We start from the raw sequence: 22,146 nt of genomic DNA, 5'->3' as shown, positions 1-22,146 counted from the left end.
GGTGATTCAGAGTGCCTAAGTTACAACCAGGAGCCCCACTGACTGCTAAGAGGATTTGCAGTGACCATCCTCAGCTGGCCATCTCACTTTGGTATATAAAATTAAGTGGGATGTCCTCAGCATCACCTCCTGCTGGTCTCAGCATCCGCTTGGGAAAACTTTCTCTCCTTTTTTGAATATGGCAAGCTTGCCTAGCAGTGTCCCCGTAAAACTTGTGTTCTTGTTTCAGGAGGAGGATGAGATAAAGCCACTCAGATGGAGGCCAGTCCCACCAGTCTCAAGAGGCTGAAGTTTGGGAAGCTGAAGGTGGTCCGTCGGCGCTTGCTGCAGAGGTACGAGCACCAGCCCTTCATCTCCTGCCTGGCTGGTTTCTACAGCTGCCGCTGGAAGCGGTACCAGCGCGAGAGGGCTGAGCCCGGGAAGTGCTGCTGCAGCATGGTGAGTGAGCTCAAAGTCAGCACAGACTTGGATTTCTGTACTGGGGCAGAGCACTCTAAGCAGACAAGGGGTTGGTGTCGTGGAATCCAAGCCCAGTATCATTTGGAGCCCACTGGGATCTGTTGGGATGTTGGATTTTGCTGTAATTGCTTGATGAATTGCTGCTTCTGTGGCAGGCTCAATTTGACTGTGCCACCACACAGCTAATAAATGCGGACTTCACACCAGCCTCTCCTGGCCAGTGAAATATCTCAAAGCCATGGAATCAAAGAAGTAACATGAAGGTTGGGTGGGCAGTAAGAATTGCAAAGAAGGTTGCTCTACAGTGCAATTTCCTCTCATGTCAGGTGGTTAGAATTCCATTAATTTGGGAAGTCATGAGTTTTCCCTGGGAGCAAGTAGTGCACAGTATGCTTTTGAGGACATTTTTCTGGTTACAAGGGACAGGATGGGAATTCCTCTCCATATTTACTTCAGTTAGAATTCCAACACCAAGCTACGTATTTTTAGGGACAGCCTAAAAGTACCTGCCATTTGCTTTGATTACTCTGGGCTGGCCATAGCTCTGACTGCTTGTCTTTCCTCTCCCTCTCCAGCGGGAATGCATGTTTTTCCCATTGCTCATTGCAGCTTTCTGCTTTTCTCTGGTCTTTCTGTACACGTGGGGTGAAGGTAAAAATGACTACAATAGCTTTGACTGGTAAGTAATATCTTCTCCTCCACTCCTACCCCTTTGACCCCTAGGTCACTACGATGACTGGGAAGGGATGAGGACCTTCCGGAGCAGCTGTAGTGCTACGGAGCACTTTAGTCATGAAGCAAATATTTGGCGCCTTAAAATCTTGGTTACAGCATCCAAATTTAATGTCCAGTGACTCTGGAGGTGCTGAGACTCTGCCTTTGCTTGCGCAAAATTTTTAGGTGTAAGTGTGAATTTAGGAGAATGTGACGATGATTCTTCTCTAAGTTGGGAATGGAAGAGACTAAATAACTCTTTCCTTCTCTGAGTCTTTCTTTTCCCCCTTCTCTTTCTCCCCCATTCCACGTGAAAAAATGTAGTGGCTGGAATCACAGGCATTGCAGCAGCTATCTTACTGAAATAGAATTCCGTGTTCCCAGATTCAAAAGTAAGAAATAATTGTCAGGGATTTATGCATATATTTTCCTTCTGTAGTATGTAGGCAGCAGTTATGCAAATCTGCTCCCTAAAATTGAATTAAAGCTGCTCAAATATTACGGAAAGGAAAGGTATAATAGTGTATTTTAGTCTGATGGTTAATGCAATCAGGGATTTGGGGAAGGAGGCTCTTAATGACTTCTGCATGTTACAGCATAGGCTATTCCCCTGCCTTTCTTTGTTTCACTGCTTAGAAAATTTCAGAATTTCAGAGAACAGGACTTTTGGTCCTCTCTAGTCCACGTGCTAACCAAAAACATTATTACAGTATTCTATTGGTTTATTTTTAGGTATAACTATGGGAATCTGGGCTTCTGGTTTCTCTGGTCTCTTGTTATCCTGATTGTGGCTGCACTCTTGTTCACATATATCTCACTGTTACTGGTAAGTAATGCTCCTTGTAAGCTGACCTTGATTTGTAGTCCTGAAAGGTAAACATAGGGATGGCTTTAATGTTTCAGACAAAAGCTCAGTCTAGTGCTCTGTATGATCCTTAGACAGTGGCAGTTGGGAGATGATCTGGAACACGAATGTTTACAGTACCTTCTCCCTGTATCTACCTGCCAATGACCAGTTTCAGCTCAGGAGTCTCTGAACCAAATGTAATTTCTTTGATTTCTTTCAATGATTTCCCTTTGATAAATGTGTACAATTCCTCCTTGAAGCCAATGAAAGCTGACCCAGCAGTGTCTGGATTTAGATTTAGGGGGAAAGAAAATTGTTGCTTTGGCAGCAGGGAAATTGAGTCATGTAGTAGTGGTGATACATCATCACAGCTGAGTTATTCTTCTAATTCTGGATAAAAAGGTTTACTAGAGCAAGGAGAACAGAACTTTATCATTTGATTCACTCTGCTTTGCTGGAGGATTTTCTCCAGGTAGAGGCTATAGATGTGGTCACAAAACGCTGCTGAAGTTTATGCTGAAAGATATTCCTGAAATCTTCACTTTTCCAAATCTTGTGAAATTTTCTAATATGATGGCTGGTGTAGTTAGGGAAACATACCAACCCCAAAATTTTCCTAAAATTTCTACTTACTTTTCCTCTGATCTTTCTCTCATAAGAAAGCTCTCAAATAAAGACAGATTTGCACTTGTTTTTCCATCTAATTCATCCAGAGCTATAGGCCAAGAATTCATTTTGACTCCAGACACTGGAGTCCCCCTCAGTCCCAAGCCCACTCTGACTTTCATTTGGAAATGCCATGTGCTGAAGGTGAGGTTATGGCTTTGTCTTACCTCTGTGACCAAGACAACCAGTTTTATCATCCATTCCTGCTGTTCTTACCCATTCCCTGGTGTTACATACTGTTGTCATACAGTCAGTCTGTAAATTGCTCATACAGGGAACCTCTTTTAGCTTTGTCCATGAAGTACCTAACACAATTGGTTGCTGGGGTCCTTTTTTTCCTGATGAAGTACAAATAAATGGTACTTCTATTCTGGTGCTAGCGATAAAAACCGCAAAGTGATAAATAGGACAGGTGCTTGTTCATGCCCACAGCGATCAAGAGCATCATAAGAGACGTGGACTGACTGAACTCTGAAAGGGGCAAACAGCAATAATTAATTACAAGGATTTTGTAACACCGTGGTGGCTCTAGGGCTCATGGACTATTATTCAGCAAAGCCTACCTGGTTTTCCCAGGGGCCATGGATAGTGGGAATACCAGTAGTGCAGTTGCAATACTATTTGGGGCAACTCAGAACTTTGCCAGAGATGCCCATATGACATGGATACTTCTGAGATGGTGCCTCACCATGGTGCCTCACCATATGGCTCTGGATCTGGAGTCAACCTCAGGATCGGACTAACTTACCATAGCCCATGCTAGAAACTGGCTTTAAAAGATTTCCTGGGCTTAAGGAGCCTGAAAACCCCTGGGGCTGATGTGTCAGCTTGGTCAGACCCTGTCTGGATCCAAATGTCAGCCAGTGTCCAAGCAGTGGACTTTCTTAGAGCATTTTCAGGTTTTTGTCACCCTGAATATGACTGCAAGCTATCAGGGCAGGTGATGGGGAAGGTAAAACCAGAAAGGAAGATGGAAGATATGAGGTAAAATTGGTGTCCTACATAATTTAGTTCAGTCCTGGTCTCACTCTTTATTATGTAGCTACATCTTCCTCTCAAGCCTCTCAGTTCTGTCTAATGAGGCTGACAACATTTGCCTTCCTCAGAAGGGTGAGTATGGATAAACCTGAAAGAAATGCAAGTAGTCTGGATGGTGTCAGACAAATGGAGAAACATTTCAGAGGTTCCTCTGCTCTGGGAACAACCCCTGCAGTGAAGGCCCATTTGCTTCTTGCTTTTATGGGGCTGTAAAGTGACCCAACCAAAGCTGTTGGGTATTTCCAAGGACACTTGTCCTGCTTGATTGCATCACCATGCCATTACATCCTTTGTAGCAAATTGGTGCATAGATCCATGCTGAGCAGAGGGCGCTGGGGGCGTGAGGCTGCTACTTGAATATTAATAGGTCTTAAGGGGAGAAAGGAAAGTTATCACTGCCACCACTTAGGCTCCTGCTATCTCAAAATATGAAGGGTATTGTAAGAACTGTGGCTGGGCTAAGCTCATCCTAGCAGGGCTCTTTCAGGGAAGGATTCTACCAGGAATCCACCCCCACACCACTGTTTGCAGAGTTTCCCTTTCACTGAAGGTTTTGTTGGACAACCCAGCAAAACACTGGGAGCCTCATGGGTTGGTAAGTGTAGCTCAGCCCTTCCACATCTAAATAAGTCATTCACTGTGGGTACTATATGGTAGGTGGGTTGCTCTAATACATTTCAGACAATTGATGGCCCAAGAGGTTTCTGGCATGATGAATTACGTCCCAAGTTCTGGTTGAACAGTGTTGGATGGAGAGTACCTTCACCTAGGTTGTGTTTTCTGGTGGTGTTTTGTATGAGCATCCCATCACATCAGAGAACAGAACACTGTGATGTCCTTCTTGGAGCAGAAAGATTTTATATCTAGTTTTGCTTATGAACACCATACCCTCTTTCTTAACGATGGCACCGAGCTGGAACCTGCAAGCCTGCTTCCACAACCTTATTGTGACCCACTGAAGCATACAGACTTCTGCCCACCAGCCACAAGTGGTTGAAGAAAATGCTGCACAAGAGAGCACTAGCTGTCTGGACAAAGATGCTCTCCATCCACATGCATCATTGACATTTTTTCACACAATCAATTTCAATTAATTCAATTGTTCAATCACTCCCCAAGACAATTTTCTCATCCCCATTAGGGCTAAAAGGTTAAACTGAGGGGTATAATTACAGAACTGTTTATGCTCAGTGGAGAAGAAAAATCTTTTCTTGTTTAGTCTTTTAAACCCCAGCAGATAACATTTGCCTTTCTGCAGTTCAACCACATTTTTTCTAAGGGTTGTGAGGAGGTGACTTTTGACTGTACAAAGTAAAGAGGTTCAGATGCATTGTAGCCTCTTCAGTCATAGATGGAGAGGACTCAAAATAATACATTGGCACTGAAATCCAAAATGTGACCTCAAAACTCTGTCCCCAAGAGACTGGGGTACTGGACAATAAGTTCTGAGTTTTTTGCCATAAAGTGAATGCATATAAGGACCTGAATCCAGCTGCTGTGAATATCTAAGTGAGCAGATATTTCAGGTGAGACAAGTGTCTAAGTGCCTTCTTGCTTGTCCTTGTAGAGTAGGTTCAGAGCCTGCCCACACCTCACCAGGAGTATTGAGATGATTACAAGGTTGTTCCCATGCTGAAGTAGAGTGGAGTTAATCATCTGCTGTCCACCCTTTGCAGCATAACCTTGTGGTCAGTGAAGCCATTCTAAAAGAGGGACATAAATTAAATTCTCATTGCAGTGAATCCATTTCTTTTGCCACTAGGAAGCATCCCTTAATCACCACTTTACAGGCAGATGATGGAGGGCAGAGACTTCCACACCTGATTTTAAAGAAGAGAAGAATGCAAGAATTGGAGGCTGTAAGATTCTGGGAGATGATGGGATTGGCAAGAGGGACCTTGACTCTAACCTTGGCAGTATTAGTCAGAAACATAATGGTCACCCAAGCCCTCATGACTCTGTACTTATATTAGACAATCCCAGGAACTGCGTGGAAGCAATTTGGGTTAGACAGACCAGTGAGAAGACACAAGGGAATACCATAAAACTGTAAAGTGGAGATTTAGGTTTAAATTAGGAGAAGGTTTTACAGCCAGAGGATTGTTGGGCACTAGAACAGGCTCCCCAGGGAAGCAGTCACAGGACCAAGTCTGTCTGAGTGCCCTGACTTCAAGAAGTATTTGGACTACACTCTCAGGAACATGGTGTGATTCTTGGTGCAATTTTGCACAGGGCCAGAAGATGGACTTTGATGAGCCTTGTGGGTGCCTTCTGGCTCAGAATGTTCTAAGTGTGTTGCCTTACTGTATGCAAGGACCAGGTCTTTGTGTAACACCACTTACAGCAAAGGAGCAGAGAAGCTTTTTTGCTCTTGTTTTGTCACCCTGAAATAGCTTATTTAAACGGGGCTGATATAAGATCTTTAGCAGTATTTCAGCTCTCTCTCAACTGCTCCCATGTTACTCATCATGTACTGGGTGCATTTATTCCATTAAAGGAAGTGTCAAGAAGCACTTGTATTCACTGCTGAGTTTAACATAGAATCATAAAATGGTTTGTGTTGTAAGGGACCTTCAAGGTAATCTTATTCCCACCCCCCTGGAACGTCTACCTCTAAAACAGGTTGCTCAAAGTCCCATCCAACCTGGCCTTTTATCTTGCTTCAAATCAGCATGATCCTGGAAAGGGAGTGTGTTTGTAGATGGATAGGAAACAACTTACATTCACTTGCAGGTGAATTTCAGGAAAGAAGATCCTCTTCTTCCAAATCTATAAATCTTCTTTTCATACAAAAAAAATCCCACTATCCTACAGTCTGGAGGGGCTTGCATCATAAATGATCCTCCTCAGTGTAGCACTGATGTCTACTATAAGATACTTTTCTCTAAGCCCTGACACCTGGTGATACTAGTCCTGAAGTTCAAGTCCCCAGTTCATGGCATCTCAGGTTGTCCTCTGTCCTGGCTGAGGTTTGCAGCATACTTCACAAGAACCCTCCCCAAGGGCTCCAACTTGCCATCAGGTGGAAGGGATGTGCCAACCATCAAAAACTGGAGTAATTTAATCTCCAAGACATTTTTCTGAGACAGGTCTGAGGTGTCTGTTACATTTCTGTGGTTAATGTGGAAGAATTGCCTTTTTTTTTGCTGTCTGCTCTGTACTTTTGTGCTGCTTCAGGGCATTTTTTATTCCCTGACTTCTCTTCCATGGTTGATATGCCTCTAATCACAATAAACGCATAGAAAATAGTCAAGGTTAGTGCTGTATTGGTTTATACAATAATAACTGACCCTGGCCATCATTCCTCTTTCAGAATCTCTCCTCACAAAAAGTAATTGTAAGGGAGTGCTCAATTATCTGTTACCCAGGAAAATGTCTTTGATCCTGGAGGGCAGTCATGATGTGTGCTTGGCCATTTCAGAATCATTTTTACTGTAGCATGAAACTTTTCTCTCCATACACCTGTCCTGGAAACTTTGACTTTGTGCAGGAAGACCTAGGGTAAGGTAACTTCCCAATGCAAAAAAAAAAAAAATTCCAGAAGTGCCTCACTGGCACACGTCACCACCTTCTACCAAGATGCATACAATCTCTTCTTGATTTCCCAGGTCCTCGCGATGTGTTTGCTTGCAGAAGGTCAGCAACTGTACCTGCACTGGAGTCACAAGGTGGGGAGAGTCAGGGCTTTCTGGTAACTCTAATCTATGCTTTTAATTTAGTCTGTGGTGTTTCTTTGCACAGAAAACCTCTTAGACTATGGGAGAGAAGGAAGAGAGGGAAGAGGTTAATCTTATGAGATTGAGATACTCATGAAAATAATATCTCCACCTGAGTGGATCACTCAAACTCTTTTCGCACTCAGTGGAAGGAAATGAATCCTCTGAGGATGCATTTCATCCAGCTGGTCACAGGCCTCTAAATTAAGATGAGATGAATCACATTCATAGAACATTTTTTCCCCACTGACTCTAAAAGGTGCCTGCAGTGACTCATTCAGGTGAAGATGCCTATATTTGACACATCTACATATGGTAACATGAAGTCAAAAGTAAAGTTTTCATGAGAAGCACTGCATGATTTTCTGGATCAGATCCCAGCAACTGTGAAAAAAAGTTTCTGCTCTCTCTGCAGGAGAGAAAGATGGATTTTCCAAGGCATCCTGGTGCTTTATGCCTATTGGTCTTTGGGTGGTTCCCTGGGAGTGTTCAAGGCCAGGCTGGATGGGGCCCTGAAAAATCTGATCTAGTGCATGGCATGGGGGGCTGGAACTAGATGATCTTTAAAGTCCCTTTGAACTCAAACTGTTCTATAGTTTATAATTCTATTCTAGAGTTTGGGAAATGGCTTTTGGAGTTTTGAAGACACAAACAAATTATCAGGGTCTTGTTGCTGTAAAATTATAGGTTAGAATCATCTTCCTTAAGTGATTTTTGAGGCTCTGTGAGGCATTTAAAAATGCTTCTCTATCTATGCAGTTTATGGTGGGATGCAATGTGATTGCAAAGGCTGCAGGGGGAAGGAATAGCTGAACATGTTGGTGCTTGATCCTGTGTTTCTTCATTTAAGTAATGGAAGCTGAGTGATCTTTGCTATTGAAAAATGGGTTCCAGAAATACCAGAAAGTTGTAGAACAATTTGTAAAAAAACAACCAACAACAACAACAAAAAAACAAACAAAAAAAAGGCATTCTTGGGTGCAAGGGATCTTTTTGGTTAAAAAGTGAACTCTCATCTCTTAATTATGGGAGGGTTTGTTCTGGCTGAAGCCTGTTACAAAGCAGCTCATAGGACAAGGAATTTGTGTTGTTGTCTGTTTTGGGTGGAATTTGCCACTTCTGTGTTTAGAAGAGATTAATTCCATCTGCAGATTAGGGATTTAATGTAGTCTGATCACCTAGGCTCCATCTATATCAATAGAGAGGCATATTCCATCATAATGCAAGCAGGAATGGATCACCTCTGAAATTCCTCTTTCTTTACTGCTTACAGAGAGAATCCTGAGTGCTGACTTAGTTGAGTATCCAACCCCTGAAATCAGTCTTGCCATATTGATAGCATTGAGGATTTGGTTTTAGTCCCGTTGGATCTCTCTGTCTCTGAACTGGCACAGTCAATCTCATGCATCCAAAACAATTTTTCAAGATGCTTAAATTAGCTGTGACTAAAATGGATGGCATACCCTATGCAGAAATGCTGAAGCCAATTTATGTCTTCTTTGTGTCCTCAGATTGGTACTTTTCTTGTCTTGGGCTTCTCTATCTCGTCCCTCTTCGCATTGTCTATACTCTGGCGAGATCATGGGAAAACTGTCCGCCTCTCATTCCAGGTAAGAGGGGTTAGGATATCTGTTTGAAAGAGCAGCTTGTTTATAGAAGTATTTTGTGACAACTGGCAGAAGGTATTCCATATGGTGGATGTTCTTGACATGGTTTTTGTTAGCAGGGTACTTTCTGAATAAACGTATATTATGACTTAACATTTCCTGTTGGAGGAAAGGAAGGCAAAACCTGAGATTGAGTTTCAAGCTATGTGATGTAACATGTCTCAGTTTAGAAAGATATAGGAAGTTAGAGCCCTTTTTTTTCCCTCCCCAAAAATGTATGTCTACTGTCAAATTTCAGCTGTCCAGGACAGGTATATCAGACCTCTTAGGCTGGTAGGTTTGTTGGAGCAAGAACTTTCTCCCTCATCCCAGTCTGCTGGTACAGCACAGTTTCAGTCTTTTGTGACTCAGAAGAGCTTAATCTCCTGAGGGCATGAGTGCACTGGGTTTTTGGGGAGCAGGTGGAGAACGCTGGTGTCGGGTGGGACAAAATGCTGGATGCAGGAGGTCAAAACTCATGGTCGCTGGCCTCCTCAACTCTCAGGAGATCTGAAGGTGGAGGCAAGAACTGTCCAGTGCTGTTCAGTGTCTGAGCATCCAGGTCCCCACGTGTATTGGGGAGGAAGAAGCATGTAACCTTTGACTGCACAGCTGCTCTGCAGAATCCAAAACACTCCACAATTCTATGATTCTATGCTGTTTGGGTCCATTACCTCTCCCCTATGTGGCTTAGTGCTTGTGAAGGCTGGGAGAGCAGTGCAAGTGGACTGGCAGAGGAATTGAAGGTGTGGTGTTTGTAGGGTGTTGTTAATTGCACATTCCTATTCTACACTGGCAAAGGTAATGAGAAACCACCATCTTCTCCTCCCCCTGGCACACACCAGGGAGTGTGGACAAGGAGGAGACATGAGAGCCTTTGGGTTCCCCATCGATGCTGTTTATTTCAGGTGTCCATGCCCTTTGAGATTGCCTCCCATTGCTGTTCCCATATCATTTGCAGATACTGTGTCATGTCCATTCGCCCTGCAAATCTATCTCAGGTATTCTTGACAACTCAGATGGTACCTCTGCTTGCACAACTGAATCCTGCTTCTGGTCAGGAGATGTTGGTATCAAGTGTCCAGACAGTGTCACATTCAGTAACATCTCCCAGTGACTGCTGCTTTCTTCAACCTTCCAGCTCAGAGAATCGAGCATCAGGACTAAGAAATAGGAAAGGCTTGCATCTGGAGAGTTGCATTTTTTTCCTTAGCACATACCTTAATAACTGCCAGTTCTAGCTGGAATATTTGCCACAGAGCTCTGATGAGCATGAGAAGATGATGGACTGGTTTCTAGCTCATATTTGCCTATTTTTAGGAAAAATGTGTTAGACCAACAGGCATTCAGATTCTATATTTCTGCTTGGTTTGTAACTCTATTCATGAATTCATGCTAAGCATAGAAGTGATTATCTTCTTATGACCTTCTTGTTTAATCTTTAGGATTAAAGAAATTAAATCTATTAACTGTATCTGTCTAGCAATATTACCTAATATATCTGCTTCTATTATACCACAGTAGTTAGTTTCATATCACAGCTAGTAAATACCACATTTTATCACTCAGATTTGTTGGCATCAGTTTCATGATTTGACTACTGTGTGGTGTAGTGTGGAGATAGCTATCACCTGGATGGGATTGGATTGGAATTGTTTGTATTGGGATAAACTGGAAGATGCTCACAGATTATGGCATATCAGTAGTGGCAATCATATCCTCATGGAGGAGGGTTGTTGTGTCCCCTTCAGCTGATTAAGGAGAAAGTAAAGAATTGAGCAGCACTCCTCAGGCTGGGGCACACTCCTTCCTGGCCTTGCCAGGGACACATGGCTCTCCTCTGAGTCCTGAGGTGTTTGGTGGATCCAACACAGGCGACGGAGAGTGGTTAACTGCTGGTTTCTGCAACAGGAGCCCATCCATGTGTGTAAGGGCTGTAGCTCTGATGGCAATTGTTTCCATCTGTCTGCACAGTTCATCATTTGACTGAAATCCTTTTTTTCTCCTTGCCAGGTCACTGCTCCTTATCTCCACATAGGGGCAATTGCCATTATGGTCCTTCTTGCCTGGCCTGTGGCTCTTCATGCCCTCAGAGCAGATAAGAAAGGTATGGCAGCTCTGTTTCCCACTTCCTGAATGATAAAAGATATATACGAGCATGGGAAAAGAAGCATGCAGGAGCCCTTTCCTCCCACACCTGCACTCCAACTGGAGGAGACTCAAATTCTGCATCTCCCAGGGAAATGAATGGGGCTGGGGCTTGGGCTGTGTACTGCCCTGTTGCTGTCCCAGTGTGTTACTGGTTTGCATGTTTCCTTGCACTGTTTTGCCCTATACTGAGGCAGTGATCTGTGTTGAGACAGAGGAAGCTAGCAGAAGCACCCATGTTCTGAGTCACGGATTAAACTTTTTTAGCCCTCTGCAGGAGAAAGTAGCCAGTGGCAGTTCCCTTGATTTTTGCTTGCTGTATACAGAAGGGATCTCCAGTCCAGTCAGACAAACCACTTCAGACTAGCATATCTCAGGAGAAGCCAGCTGAGATAGGGAAAAGAACTTTTTTGGCCTAGTGTTACCTCATAGGAAGTTCCTGCCCACCTCTAGGAAGAATGACCAAATGTTGTAAGGATAAAGCCAGATACCAGGAACAAGTGCAGAAAAACCTGACTGGGAGAAGCTGTTTTTATTTTATTTTCTCTCCATATAGCCAAAATTATCTACCTGACATCCATCTTTGGATTTTGGTGTGCAATAAAAGTCACAGATGGAATGGACTGCTGAAAGCATATTTTTTTCCTGTCCAAGACTTTTCTTGTTGAACTGCAGCTGGGGAGGCTGGGGGAGAATACACAGGGACCCTATATGCCACCATGCCTGAGGTACTCCTAGCTTAGTACATCATTGTTGTAGCGTAAGCCCAAATTCCCTCAGAGCCACTGGCACAGAAGGATGGTGGAACCCATTCAAGTAAGAGGTGTTGGTGCATAGATGCCCATTTCTCAGAAGAACTGTTTTGGTTCCTGAGGAGAAGGACTCTTGGGGCTTTTGGGCAATGTGTCAACAGATTCCAGAGAAGAGTGTAGATAATGAGTCGGCAAGTTTCTGAGGTGCAATATCCATGCTCTCAGGGTCCATAGGATTGTCTAGGTCACACACAGAAGGTCACTAGCAACAATCTGAATGAACCAGGGAAGTATTAAAAGTAAGGAGATGCAACATAGTTGAAGGAGAGGTACCTATCCTTCTTCATTGTGATTGAAACTTGAAAATGGTGCTTGTTCTCATCTGAGTATGAAAAAATTAGCATCCTTCTGTTGAGGATTGTTGTTCTACATTTGGAGGAGTTTTCATTGCATCATGTCTAAAGAAAAAAGAAATAAAGCCATATCTTGCTGTCAGGCATAGCGAGATGTAATTAAAGCATAAAACCTGCAGTCCTGACTTAAACAGCCTGCATCCTTGCTTTCACCAATTTGTTTTCCTCGGTTGTATTGTCTGAAAAGAAAGTGAAAATTAGGGGAAGAAGGAAAGCAAAAAGGGATGAGACAAAGCCCAAAAGCTACTTAGCTGGAGGACTGTATTAAAAGTTAAGTGGCAAGGCAGACTCATTCATTATGATGTGGATTAACTCTAGCCTTCCTCCTTCAAATTCTTTCAGTTACTCAGGTGATAATTATTGGTCCATACCTGGCTATCCTTCTCTTTCTTTTCTTGATACCTCTGGGGATGTACTCTCCTTGCATCAGAGAGATGGGAACGCTTGGACCAAAACCAGCCCTCATTGGACACCGTGGAGCACCAATGGTATGTCTGAAGAAGTTATTTTATGTAATTTCTTCATCCTCTCTGTTGCTACTTATGTCATCATCTTCTGTTGTTTCTTTGTTTGTTGTTGTTGTTTTTTTTTTTTTTTTTTCTCCCCATGAAATATGTGGAGGGTGGGAGACATTTCTGGTCATTGGAACTGCATGCCAAAGGCATCACTGCATGAGTTTGCTTACAAGGAAAACACTGTTTCTGAGGAACAAGACCAGGTTGGAGGGGGCCTGAGCAACCTGGACTAGTGAAAGGTGTCTCTGCCCTGACAGGGGAATTGGAACAGGGTGATGTTCAAGGTCCCTTCCAACCCAAACCATTCTAGGATTCTGTTATTCTTCTGCATGATTGGTTTGGCTAAAGTGGAAGGAAACAAACAGTAGACTTTAACAATATAATGATGCTCCCTTAATAAAAACCAGAGATGTTACAAGGAGGCAGAAAGCATTTGCAGAGTCCTCCAGAGTGTGTTTGAAAATTATCTGTTCATGTGCCTTTTTTTTTTCCAGCTGGCACCAGAAAACACTGAGATGTCATTTCTGAAGACGATTGAGCATGGTGGGGATGGTCTTGAAACAGATGTCACCATAAGGTGAGGGCAAAACATCACATCTCACAGAATATACACTGCTTCTTCTAAGGGCTGTCTTTGGAGACATGCAGCTCCAGGCAATTGGGTTTTACTGATGGCTGGGACAGGGTCCCTCAGCTGTCATGTGGCAGGGGCTGTAGGGCATGGTTGTTCTCAGGCAAGTCATTAAGCTGCAACTATTGATTAAACAATCGTTATTTCTACAGTGTGTTTTAAATGCTTAGTATTTAGAGTATAGAAACAAGCCCTTACTCTAGTCTGATTTCCAGGTCACAGTGAGGGTTATATCAGGTCTACAAACCAACAGAAAATTGTGCTCAGATTTGTGACAGCATTGCCCTAATTATTAGATCTTTAATTGCCTTTGGTGAACCCATTGCCATGAAATGCTAACTTTCTGTGCAGGATGAGCTGTTTCCAGGCACTGAATGAGAAAAACACTAACATTTAGACATTTTACTAAACTAGACCTTTCTGTAAAAGAAAATTTTGCATTTCCATCACTATGCATTCAGAATTCAGTCCTCTAAAAACCACAGAAACACTTTGATGTCAGCAAAAAGAGATTTCAACCATAAGTTACTAACCATTTAGCATGGCAAAAAAGGTCACCGCCTTCACGTTGTCCCTAGGGAATCTGAGGCACAGACAAGCATGACTTCTGTGAGATCTCCTAGAAGTATTTAAGCTGGAAATAACCTGATGTCTTGAGCCTCAGCATTCTTCCATGTTGCACTTTCTGCATTAAGGAAGGCTGTACTGCTGCATTCACAGTGGCCCACATGTTCTGATGTGGCTTGATTCTGCTCATGCTGTGAATGAACCTGCTCCCCAGGTGACCTGAACTCTTGCTCTCTGGCAGCTATGATGGGGTTCCTTTCCTCATGCATGATGACACCTTGAGAAGGACAACTAACATCCAAGAGGTCTACCCTAATGACACTGGTAAAGCAGCTTCATTTTTCTCCTGGGATGCTCTGCAGAAACTGAACGCTGGAAAGTGGTTCCTTAAGGTAAGCATCATGGAGGGCTAGAAGCATTCAAGTTCAATTGGATTGGACTCCAGGCAACCTAGTCCAGTTGGACACATCCCTGTTGCAGGGGGCTTGGACTAGATGAGCTTTAAAGGTCTCTTCCAATCCAAACTTTGCTATGATTTCATGACTATCACCAACTGGATCTCAAAGAGACACCAGCTGTCTATTATTTAACAGCATCAGTGTTAGAAGAGGAACTGCTAGGTGAATCAAAACTCAAGTGAGTCAGTGTAAATCCTTTAATTTGGGTCTCTTTGCTTTGTCCAGTTTGCCTTCATGCTAAGGAGACCTGTAACAATTTGCTGGTGGGTGTTTTTGTGTCACCTTATTATGGCAGCAGCAGAGCTCATGGGCTGGGGGAAGAAGAAAAGAGCTACTTGTGAAATGTGCTGTTTATAATATTTAGAGCTAACAAGGTGGGACAGAGAAACACAGCAGAGCTAGCTTTGAACTATGCAATTTAGGTCCCAGAAGCAATGTCCTCACAGCCTGGGTTAACTTCCCCCATTTCATATGCAGAAGAAATAAGCAAAATAAAATATCCCCAGCTGTTGAGGACTGGCATCAAACTTTTTCCCTTCTTAGAGATACAGCTGACTCCCAGAGCCAACTACCTGATTGATTTTCTTTATTTTTTATATCTGTTTATTTCTAGAACAAACCATTTGTAGGGATGGGCTCGCTGTCAAAGGCAGATCAAAACCAGGCAATGAATCAGTCCATTTACACGCTAAGTGGTTTTTTGCGCCTCGCAGACAGTCACAATAAACTTGTGATATTTGATCTCTACCGCCCTCCAGAGAAACATCCTTACAGGAACTTGTGGCTCCGCAAAGTCCTGGATGTCATCCTCAATGAGTCGAAGATTAAACGCCATCTGGTAGGGTGACCTCACTCCATGTCCCTTTTTCTTGCTTTCCTCATTGGGACTTCAGGGTGTACTCTGCATGATTTTACCTGCATAAAATTGGCCTATTGCATTTCACTTGATTTAAAAGGCATAATTTGGAGTATATTCCTAATATTATTTCCTCAGAAGGTTCACAATGGTGTAATCCTTCAGCAGCACTGGAAAAAAAGCAGTGTATATACCAAATGATGCCATAGCCCCTAAACAGCACTTCTTCATAAATATAATAATTGTCAGCCTATTCCCTGCTACCCATGCTTGTTTTATATATTGCATCAAAATTCCCATCTTAAATTAAAATAAACTGTGAATCTTTATTGCCTTCCTCTACCTGGCAGTGGATGAATGCTAAACTCACGGGAGTCAGGTTATGTACCCATTGATGTTTGGGGATTTATGCTGATCTGTATCTGCTGAAGGTCTTTTCTTCCATGCTGGTAGAATGGCAGAACAGAATATTTTCAGTTGCCTTTTCTATAAACCAAAACTGTCTTTTAATTCATTTTCAAAACTGTATCTTTTGTTGGGCTGTGTGAAACGTACTCACTGATATTCAGTGGATAAGCAAGGAACAGTGGATACTTATTTTGTGATAAAAGTGACTTGCAAATTCTAAAACTGCATCTGAATATTATTTGATCATTGGGAGAAACGTTGTTTGACAGGCTGGGTTAAGTCCCTCAAGACATTATCTTTACTGGGCTTGTGTGAGCAGCAGGGCATATTAGGGGCATGAATTCTTCTACTGAGAATTCACTGGTTCCTCTTGTTGCCTGCAGGTCCTGTGGCTGCATAACAGCGTGAGGTCCTTTGTTCAATCTGTTGCTCCTGGGTTTCAGCACACGATGGGCAGAAAGGCACCAATAGAAGACCTATTAAAGCACAATATCGTCAAACTCAATCTGGTCTATACTGACATGTCCAGTGAAGATATCCGGTAGGTTTCAGCCCCAAGTGCAATCCTGGGGGTGCATCTGAATTATGTTTGTCTGATGCATGGGGCAATGTCTCCCTCCAGTGACCAGTTCCAGAGACTGTAGTGTTTTGGAAATAGGTCGTTCAGACCAAGTAGCCATCCCTGATACATTTAGACAGACTGCAGTTCACTCCTACTGTTGATTAAGAGGTGGCACATGTAATTAAATCCAGCTGTCCTCAATTCCATATTGACCAGGATCTGAGAATGTACTGGTAAGAACAACACAGCTGTATCCTGATTTCTTGTCTTTTTATTTGTGCCTTCCCAGTCCCACCAGCACTGAATCAAAGAGAATGCACAACTATTTAACCTCCCATGGCTCTCCCACAAACAACAGTGGGAGTGCATAATGCTGTGGTGAGAGACCATCACCCTCTTGTAGCCAGTGTTTTGGAGACATAATTTCTTGTCTGTTACTACCAGTACTCTGTTCCATGTGACAGACTGAAAATGTAATTTCTATGATGAAAAGCTCTATATTCATTGCAGGAGTTCTCAAAATGTTATCCTCATGTGGCAAAATGACCCAACAAACCACCAAAAAACCATGGCTTTACCTGTCCAGATCTTCTTTTGTAAATAGGGTATTTTGCTCTTTCCAATGCATAAAACCATTGAAGTCTAGTTGAAATGAATAAGAAATTAAAAACTTTAATCCTTTGGACAAGAGTAATGTCCATGTTCTCTCAATTATAATTGTCACAGGATGTAAAATCACATAATCATAGTATCACAGAATGGTTTAGGTTGTAAGGGACTTTCAGCATCATCTAGTTCCAGCCTTCCTGCCATGGGCAGGGAAGCTCCCACTAGACCAGGTTTCTCAGAGCACCATAGCCTGGCCTTGAACACTTCCAGGGATGAGGAGTCTACAACCTCTCTGGGCAATCTGTACCAGTGTCTCAACCACCCTCACAGTTAAGAAGTTTTTCCTAATGTCTAATCTAAACCTTTTCTCCTTCAGTTTAGGGTCATTCCCCCTTGTCCTGTCACTCAATGCTCTTGTAAAAACTCACTCTCCAGCTCTCTTGTAGCTCATCTCCTCAGAGCCTTCTTTTCTCCAGACTGAAAGGCCATAAAAAATCATAGGCATATCCTTTTGGGTAAACCTTGGATAGGTCCTAGGTAGATTTATAAATGCTACTATTGATGATACATTACCTTTATAAAAAGAATGAACTTACATCAGATTAAGTTTCAATAGCTTATAATAAGTCAAGAAATGATGCGTTGGTGGAGCAACCAAAGCAAACTTGGGTGGCCAGCCTTGGAGATTAGCTCAGCTGGTCTAACCAACTGAGGTGCACTAACCAACACCAGCATTGTGAGTTCAGTCCACAGATAAGCCATTCACTGAAGAGCTGGACTCTGTGGCCTTCTGTGTCCCTTCCAAATCAGGCTATTCTGTGATTCTCTGGTGGTTTGGAACACACTGTGGGAAGATTTTAGAATAACACGGATGGTTTAGATTTAAAAGATCTCTATGATCATCAAGGCCAACCATTATCCCAGCACTGCCAAACCCACCACTAAACCATGTCCCCAAGTGCCACATCCACATGTTTTAAATACCTCCTGAGATGATGATTTCAGCACTTCCCTGAGCAGCTAATTCCAAAGCTTGATAACCCTTCCCATTAAGAATTTTTTCCTAATATCCAATCTAAACCTTCCCTGGTAAAACTTGGGTCCACTTCTTGTTCTATTCCTTGAAGATCTTCCACGCTGAAAGAATGGAAGAACAGAATATTTTGGTTGTCTTTTGAAAGAAGAGACTGACTCCCACCTGGCTACAGCCTCCTTTACAAACACATTGTTACATTGATTCATACAGCAGAAGGATTAGAAAGGTTTTGTCCTTTTGGGCATTTTATCTGCATTTGTTTCCAGCTGTTCAGCTATTCTGTATTGACTAATTGTTAATGATTAATTTTTGGCTGGTTGGATTTCCTTTATGTTCCTTATCTAGGTCCCAAAGTAAGCACTTCCTGCAGAAGATTACAGCCATTTCCCATGATCTTCCCAAGTCTCCTTGCGTAAGCCTGAAGGAAGTACTAATCTTCTTGCTCAATGAAGGTTATTGCCTTTTGGTCTTTTAAAGGAAATATGCCGAGGCAAACATCACCACCAACTTCTACGTGGTAAACGAGCCATGGCTCTATTCCCTGGCATGGTGCTCTGGGGCACACTCTGTGACCACCAATGCCGTCCACTTGCTGAAGGACCTCAGCCAGCCACTCTTCCTCATGGTAAGTGGAAGTCTTCTCTCTCTCAGGTGTGGGAAATAGGGTTGGGATGTTCATGATTATCTCCGGGGACGATGGGCCAGTTCACACATGAATAAAGCATTTTTTAAGGATCCTTTGCATAAGAAGGACCTGAGTTGAAACCTGGCTTATCTGGAACCTCAAAGCCGCTACAGGTATTACCATGCCCTTCTCTCTTCTCCTGGCTCAGGATGACCTAACCCTAATCCTAACCCTGCTTGTTAGGATTATCACCTTAGGCCTTGAGATAATGGGAAAGAAGTCATATTGAGACATGTATAGGAAGAAAGGAAGGGCCTTTGGGGACACAAGCTGATGCATGAGAATCTCTATTTCTAAGCTTCTGAAGCACCTTACTGATTTCAGAAGTTTCTCTTTTCCTGCCCTTCTCAAACTTGGTGTTGTTCCACAAGTCCAAGAGAAACAGCCACAAAAATGAGCCTTCCTACTGGGAGGAATTTTAATATAATTTCTCTATTTGTTATCCTGCCTTGAACAATCTGTAGGACCAAGAAGTACCTCAGGCATTGGTCCCACCAGAATCTCTGTAAGGACTTTAAACAGTTGGCTTCACATTCTTGAATTGGATTTTACAATGCTCCTCTCCAGAGAACTGCAGTGTTTCAGTCAATTCTAAATTTGTGTGGAAGTCCAGTCTAAGGATGAATCTTCAAATGCCCTTAGACTTAAAGAGGGAGCCACTCCAGGCTATCTGTGGTGTTCAGTAAATGGCATTTTTAGAAGAGAAAATGAGATGCCACCAGCTGATGTTATTATTGGGGTGAAGCTGAGAAGTGCAAGGCCTGCCTGTACAAACGAGGTCTCTGTGGCATTCACTGTGATATGGTAAAATATTTTTGGCTACACAACAGACCTGCTTTTATGAAGAAGAACAATTTGGCACCGACACCCAGTGGTGAGTGGCCACTTTGAAATGTCACCAAACATTTTAAACACCCAAGGGATGTTACTGCAGATGCAAACCAGGATGAACAGCCATATTCAATCAGGAAGAAAGAGCTTGAGTAAGTTTTTTTTGGCAAATCTTGTGGTTCTTGGTGGTGGACACAACCTCTGCTGTTTTCTTCCAGACTCCGCAGCAGTACAACATCATGTGGATCCTGACAGATCTGACCTCTGCATTCCTCATCTCACTCATCTTTGCTCTGCACTGGTAACCACCAAGCTGTTTATGGCCATCCTAACCTGATCCTTTGTGCCAGGTGGAGGGAAGGAGGGATGCTTTCAGGTGACCTGAAGGGTTAAAACTACACTTGAGAACATTAGTTTCCCTTCTGGAAATGGAAGAAAGCCCAGAAAGTCCCCCAAAACCTCACTGTTTCACCTGCTTGCTCTCTTTTCCCTTTCCATTTGGGTAGCACAGGCACTGTCTGCCCTCAGGATTCAGTGGAGAACTGGTGGATTTATAGTAGCCACATAAACCAATTATCAAAGCTGATGGGGTGAGAAAGGAACTGATTATTCTGTTATTACTATTTAACAATGTTTCATTGGACTGATTTGTTAGGAAAGCTCCCAGTGTTAATATTTGAGCACCCCATGTCTCTCTACACATGCCAGAGCCCCACAGAAAATCCATCCTTCCACACAAAAATGTCTGTGTCACAGACACCACATTTTGTTTCCTTCCACTCTGTCAAAGATAATTGGGAAATCTGGGGTTCATGGAACAGTCTCACCCCAGTAGGTCATGTTTGGCTGCTGGTTGTTCTACTCTACCACAACTGTATGATGAATGTACCTATGTTCTCATCTCAGTAGTGCCCCAGAAAAGCAGGATGTGCTGGGCTTAGCTCTTCAGCTGGTTGTCTGTGGGTGGGTGGGAGGATCAGAGCAGCCAGCCCAGGGGAGTGTTTTTGCAGGGTGCTGGCACTACTGCTGTGCTGCCAGTGGCAGCAAGCAGAAAGTCTGGGAAGCCCCTGGGTGAGAAGTCTGGGCTGCTGTTAACTGTGACTTGCTTAGGCATAGGAAAAGATTGGAGTGCTAATACTGATCTGGTATGGTAAAAAAATTAATTAGTAGCAGTTTGACAGTGATGAACTAGCAGCTGTACAGGCATTTTTCCTGGGCATCCAGACTTTTCCCTTCCCAAGACAAGGTGGCTTCCTCCCTCCCTCTCTTCCTTCCCTTTTCTTCCCCTGCTCTGCTCTCCTCAGGTCCTGCTTTCACTTTGTTTTCAAGGCTGCAGGTTTCAGGAGTGTGCACAATCACCCCTGTAAATCATCACCACCACCATCAGACATTGCCATGCCCAATTCCTCCAGGATCACGTTCATGTTGGGTGCATTTTCCAGGGTTCTGTGGATGCTTCTGGTCCAACCAAACAACAGACTTCTCTGGGCTGGCCTTGCAGCAAGGACATCCCCAGCCCTCCTGGGACTGAAGGGTCATTAGCAGTGCCTCAGTGCCCTGTGTGGTCTTGTCAGTTTTATGAACATGCCAAAATCACAGTTTTTAATTTTCCATGGCTGCGTTAGAACCAATGTCTGTAAACATTTTGGAGGCTTTGGAGATCTTAGATCTTGCTTAGAAAACAGGGCTTAGTCAGAAAGTTGCCTTCAAAATGCTGTTGCACACATGAAGTGTGGATGTTTAGTCATCAGGCATGCACTTGAGTCCTTTCTCGATAAGGACCTGAGAAAATCCCAAAATAGCTTCCCTCACAAAGTAGGGAAAAGCTGTCCAAGGCAGCAGGGGGCATGAGAAACACCACAGCAGGCAGTGGCCTAACCCAGGTGCTTTACCCCATGCAGGTGGCGAGAGAAGAATTTCTCCTGCTGTGCCCAGGACAATAACCTGATGATAGAGAATGGCACCTACAACAAATTCAAGACAGGTGAGCAGGGCAAGGAGAGCAGCTGAATCCTGCTCAGGGTGGTCTCTGTGGGAGTACTGAGATCCTGATGTTGGGGTTGGTGATGGGCATCCATACTCATGAGGAAATTTAGGAGGAAGGATGCAGTCTGGGTTATCTCAGCCCCAGACCCCATAGCAGCTTGATCCAATTGGCCCTGCTTCAAGCAGAGGCTGGGGCAGACACCTCCAGATGTCCCCTCCAATACTCATGACACAACGTGGACTGCATGCATTTTTGAACTGGTTCCGTTTGCTCACAGTGGCTGTCAGAACAGATGCAGGTATTTGGTAGCTCACTGTGTGTCTCCTTTTCCAGAGCTCAGCGATATGCCTGCCGTGCTGGCCTGACATGGGCAGAGAGGGGACATGGACCTGCCATCTTGATGAAGCTGGGGAGACCAGCTGGTGGGGGGCTTAGATCCACCTGGTGAGGAGGAGCCCTTTACCTTCGTGGAGATGAGCACCAACCTTCCTCTCTACAGCTTTTCTCACATACCCATGTCTGTCAGGGATCCTTGGGGTGTAGGAGAGCACAGATGGAGTTGCAGCCATGAAGAAACTGTGCATTATGGTGAGATGCATCTA

At 43.5% G+C, this 22,146-nt stretch overlaps 1 protein-coding gene across 1 annotated transcript; it reads left to right on the top strand.

The window, feature by feature from the left end:
- Positions 1–255: 255 nt before the first annotated feature.
- GDPD4 (glycerophosphodiester phosphodiesterase domain containing 4) lies at positions 256–21,909 on the top strand. Its single transcript, XM_062513899.1, has 15 exons — positions 256–438; positions 1,035–1,138; positions 1,906–1,999; positions 7,333–7,392; positions 8,952–9,050; positions 11,100–11,193; positions 12,742–12,887; positions 13,409–13,491; positions 14,354–14,504; positions 15,184–15,408; positions 16,218–16,375; positions 18,519–18,666; positions 19,776–19,858; positions 21,459–21,541; positions 21,878–21,909. The coding sequence occupies exons 1-15, from the start codon at positions 256–258 to the stop codon at positions 21,907–21,909; spliced, it is 1,743 nt and encodes a 580-aa protein (XP_062369883.1).
- Positions 21,910–22,146: the final 237 nt, after the last annotated feature.

This window comes from Cinclus cinclus, chromosome 2 (genome assembly GCF_963662255.1).
Source record: "Cinclus cinclus chromosome 2, bCinCin1.1, whole genome shotgun sequence".
Lineage (NCBI taxonomy): Eukaryota > Metazoa > Chordata > Aves > Passeriformes > Cinclidae > Cinclus > Cinclus cinclus.
This window is presented reverse-complemented; position numbering and strand designations above follow the sequence as displayed.

Coding starts and splice junctions, on each gene's coding strand:
- GDPD4 (XM_062513899.1), top strand. CDS start 256: ATGGAGGCCAGTCCCACCAGTCTCAAGAGGCTGAAGTTTGGGAAGCTG. Junction 439..1,034: donor GGAAGTGCTGCTGCAGCATG/GTGAGTGAGCTC, acceptor CTCCCTCTCCAG/CGGGAATGCATGTTTTTCCC. Junction 7,393..8,951: donor ACCTGCACTGGAGTCACAAG/GTGGGGAGAGTC, acceptor TTGTGTCCTCAG/ATTGGTACTTTTCTTGTCTT.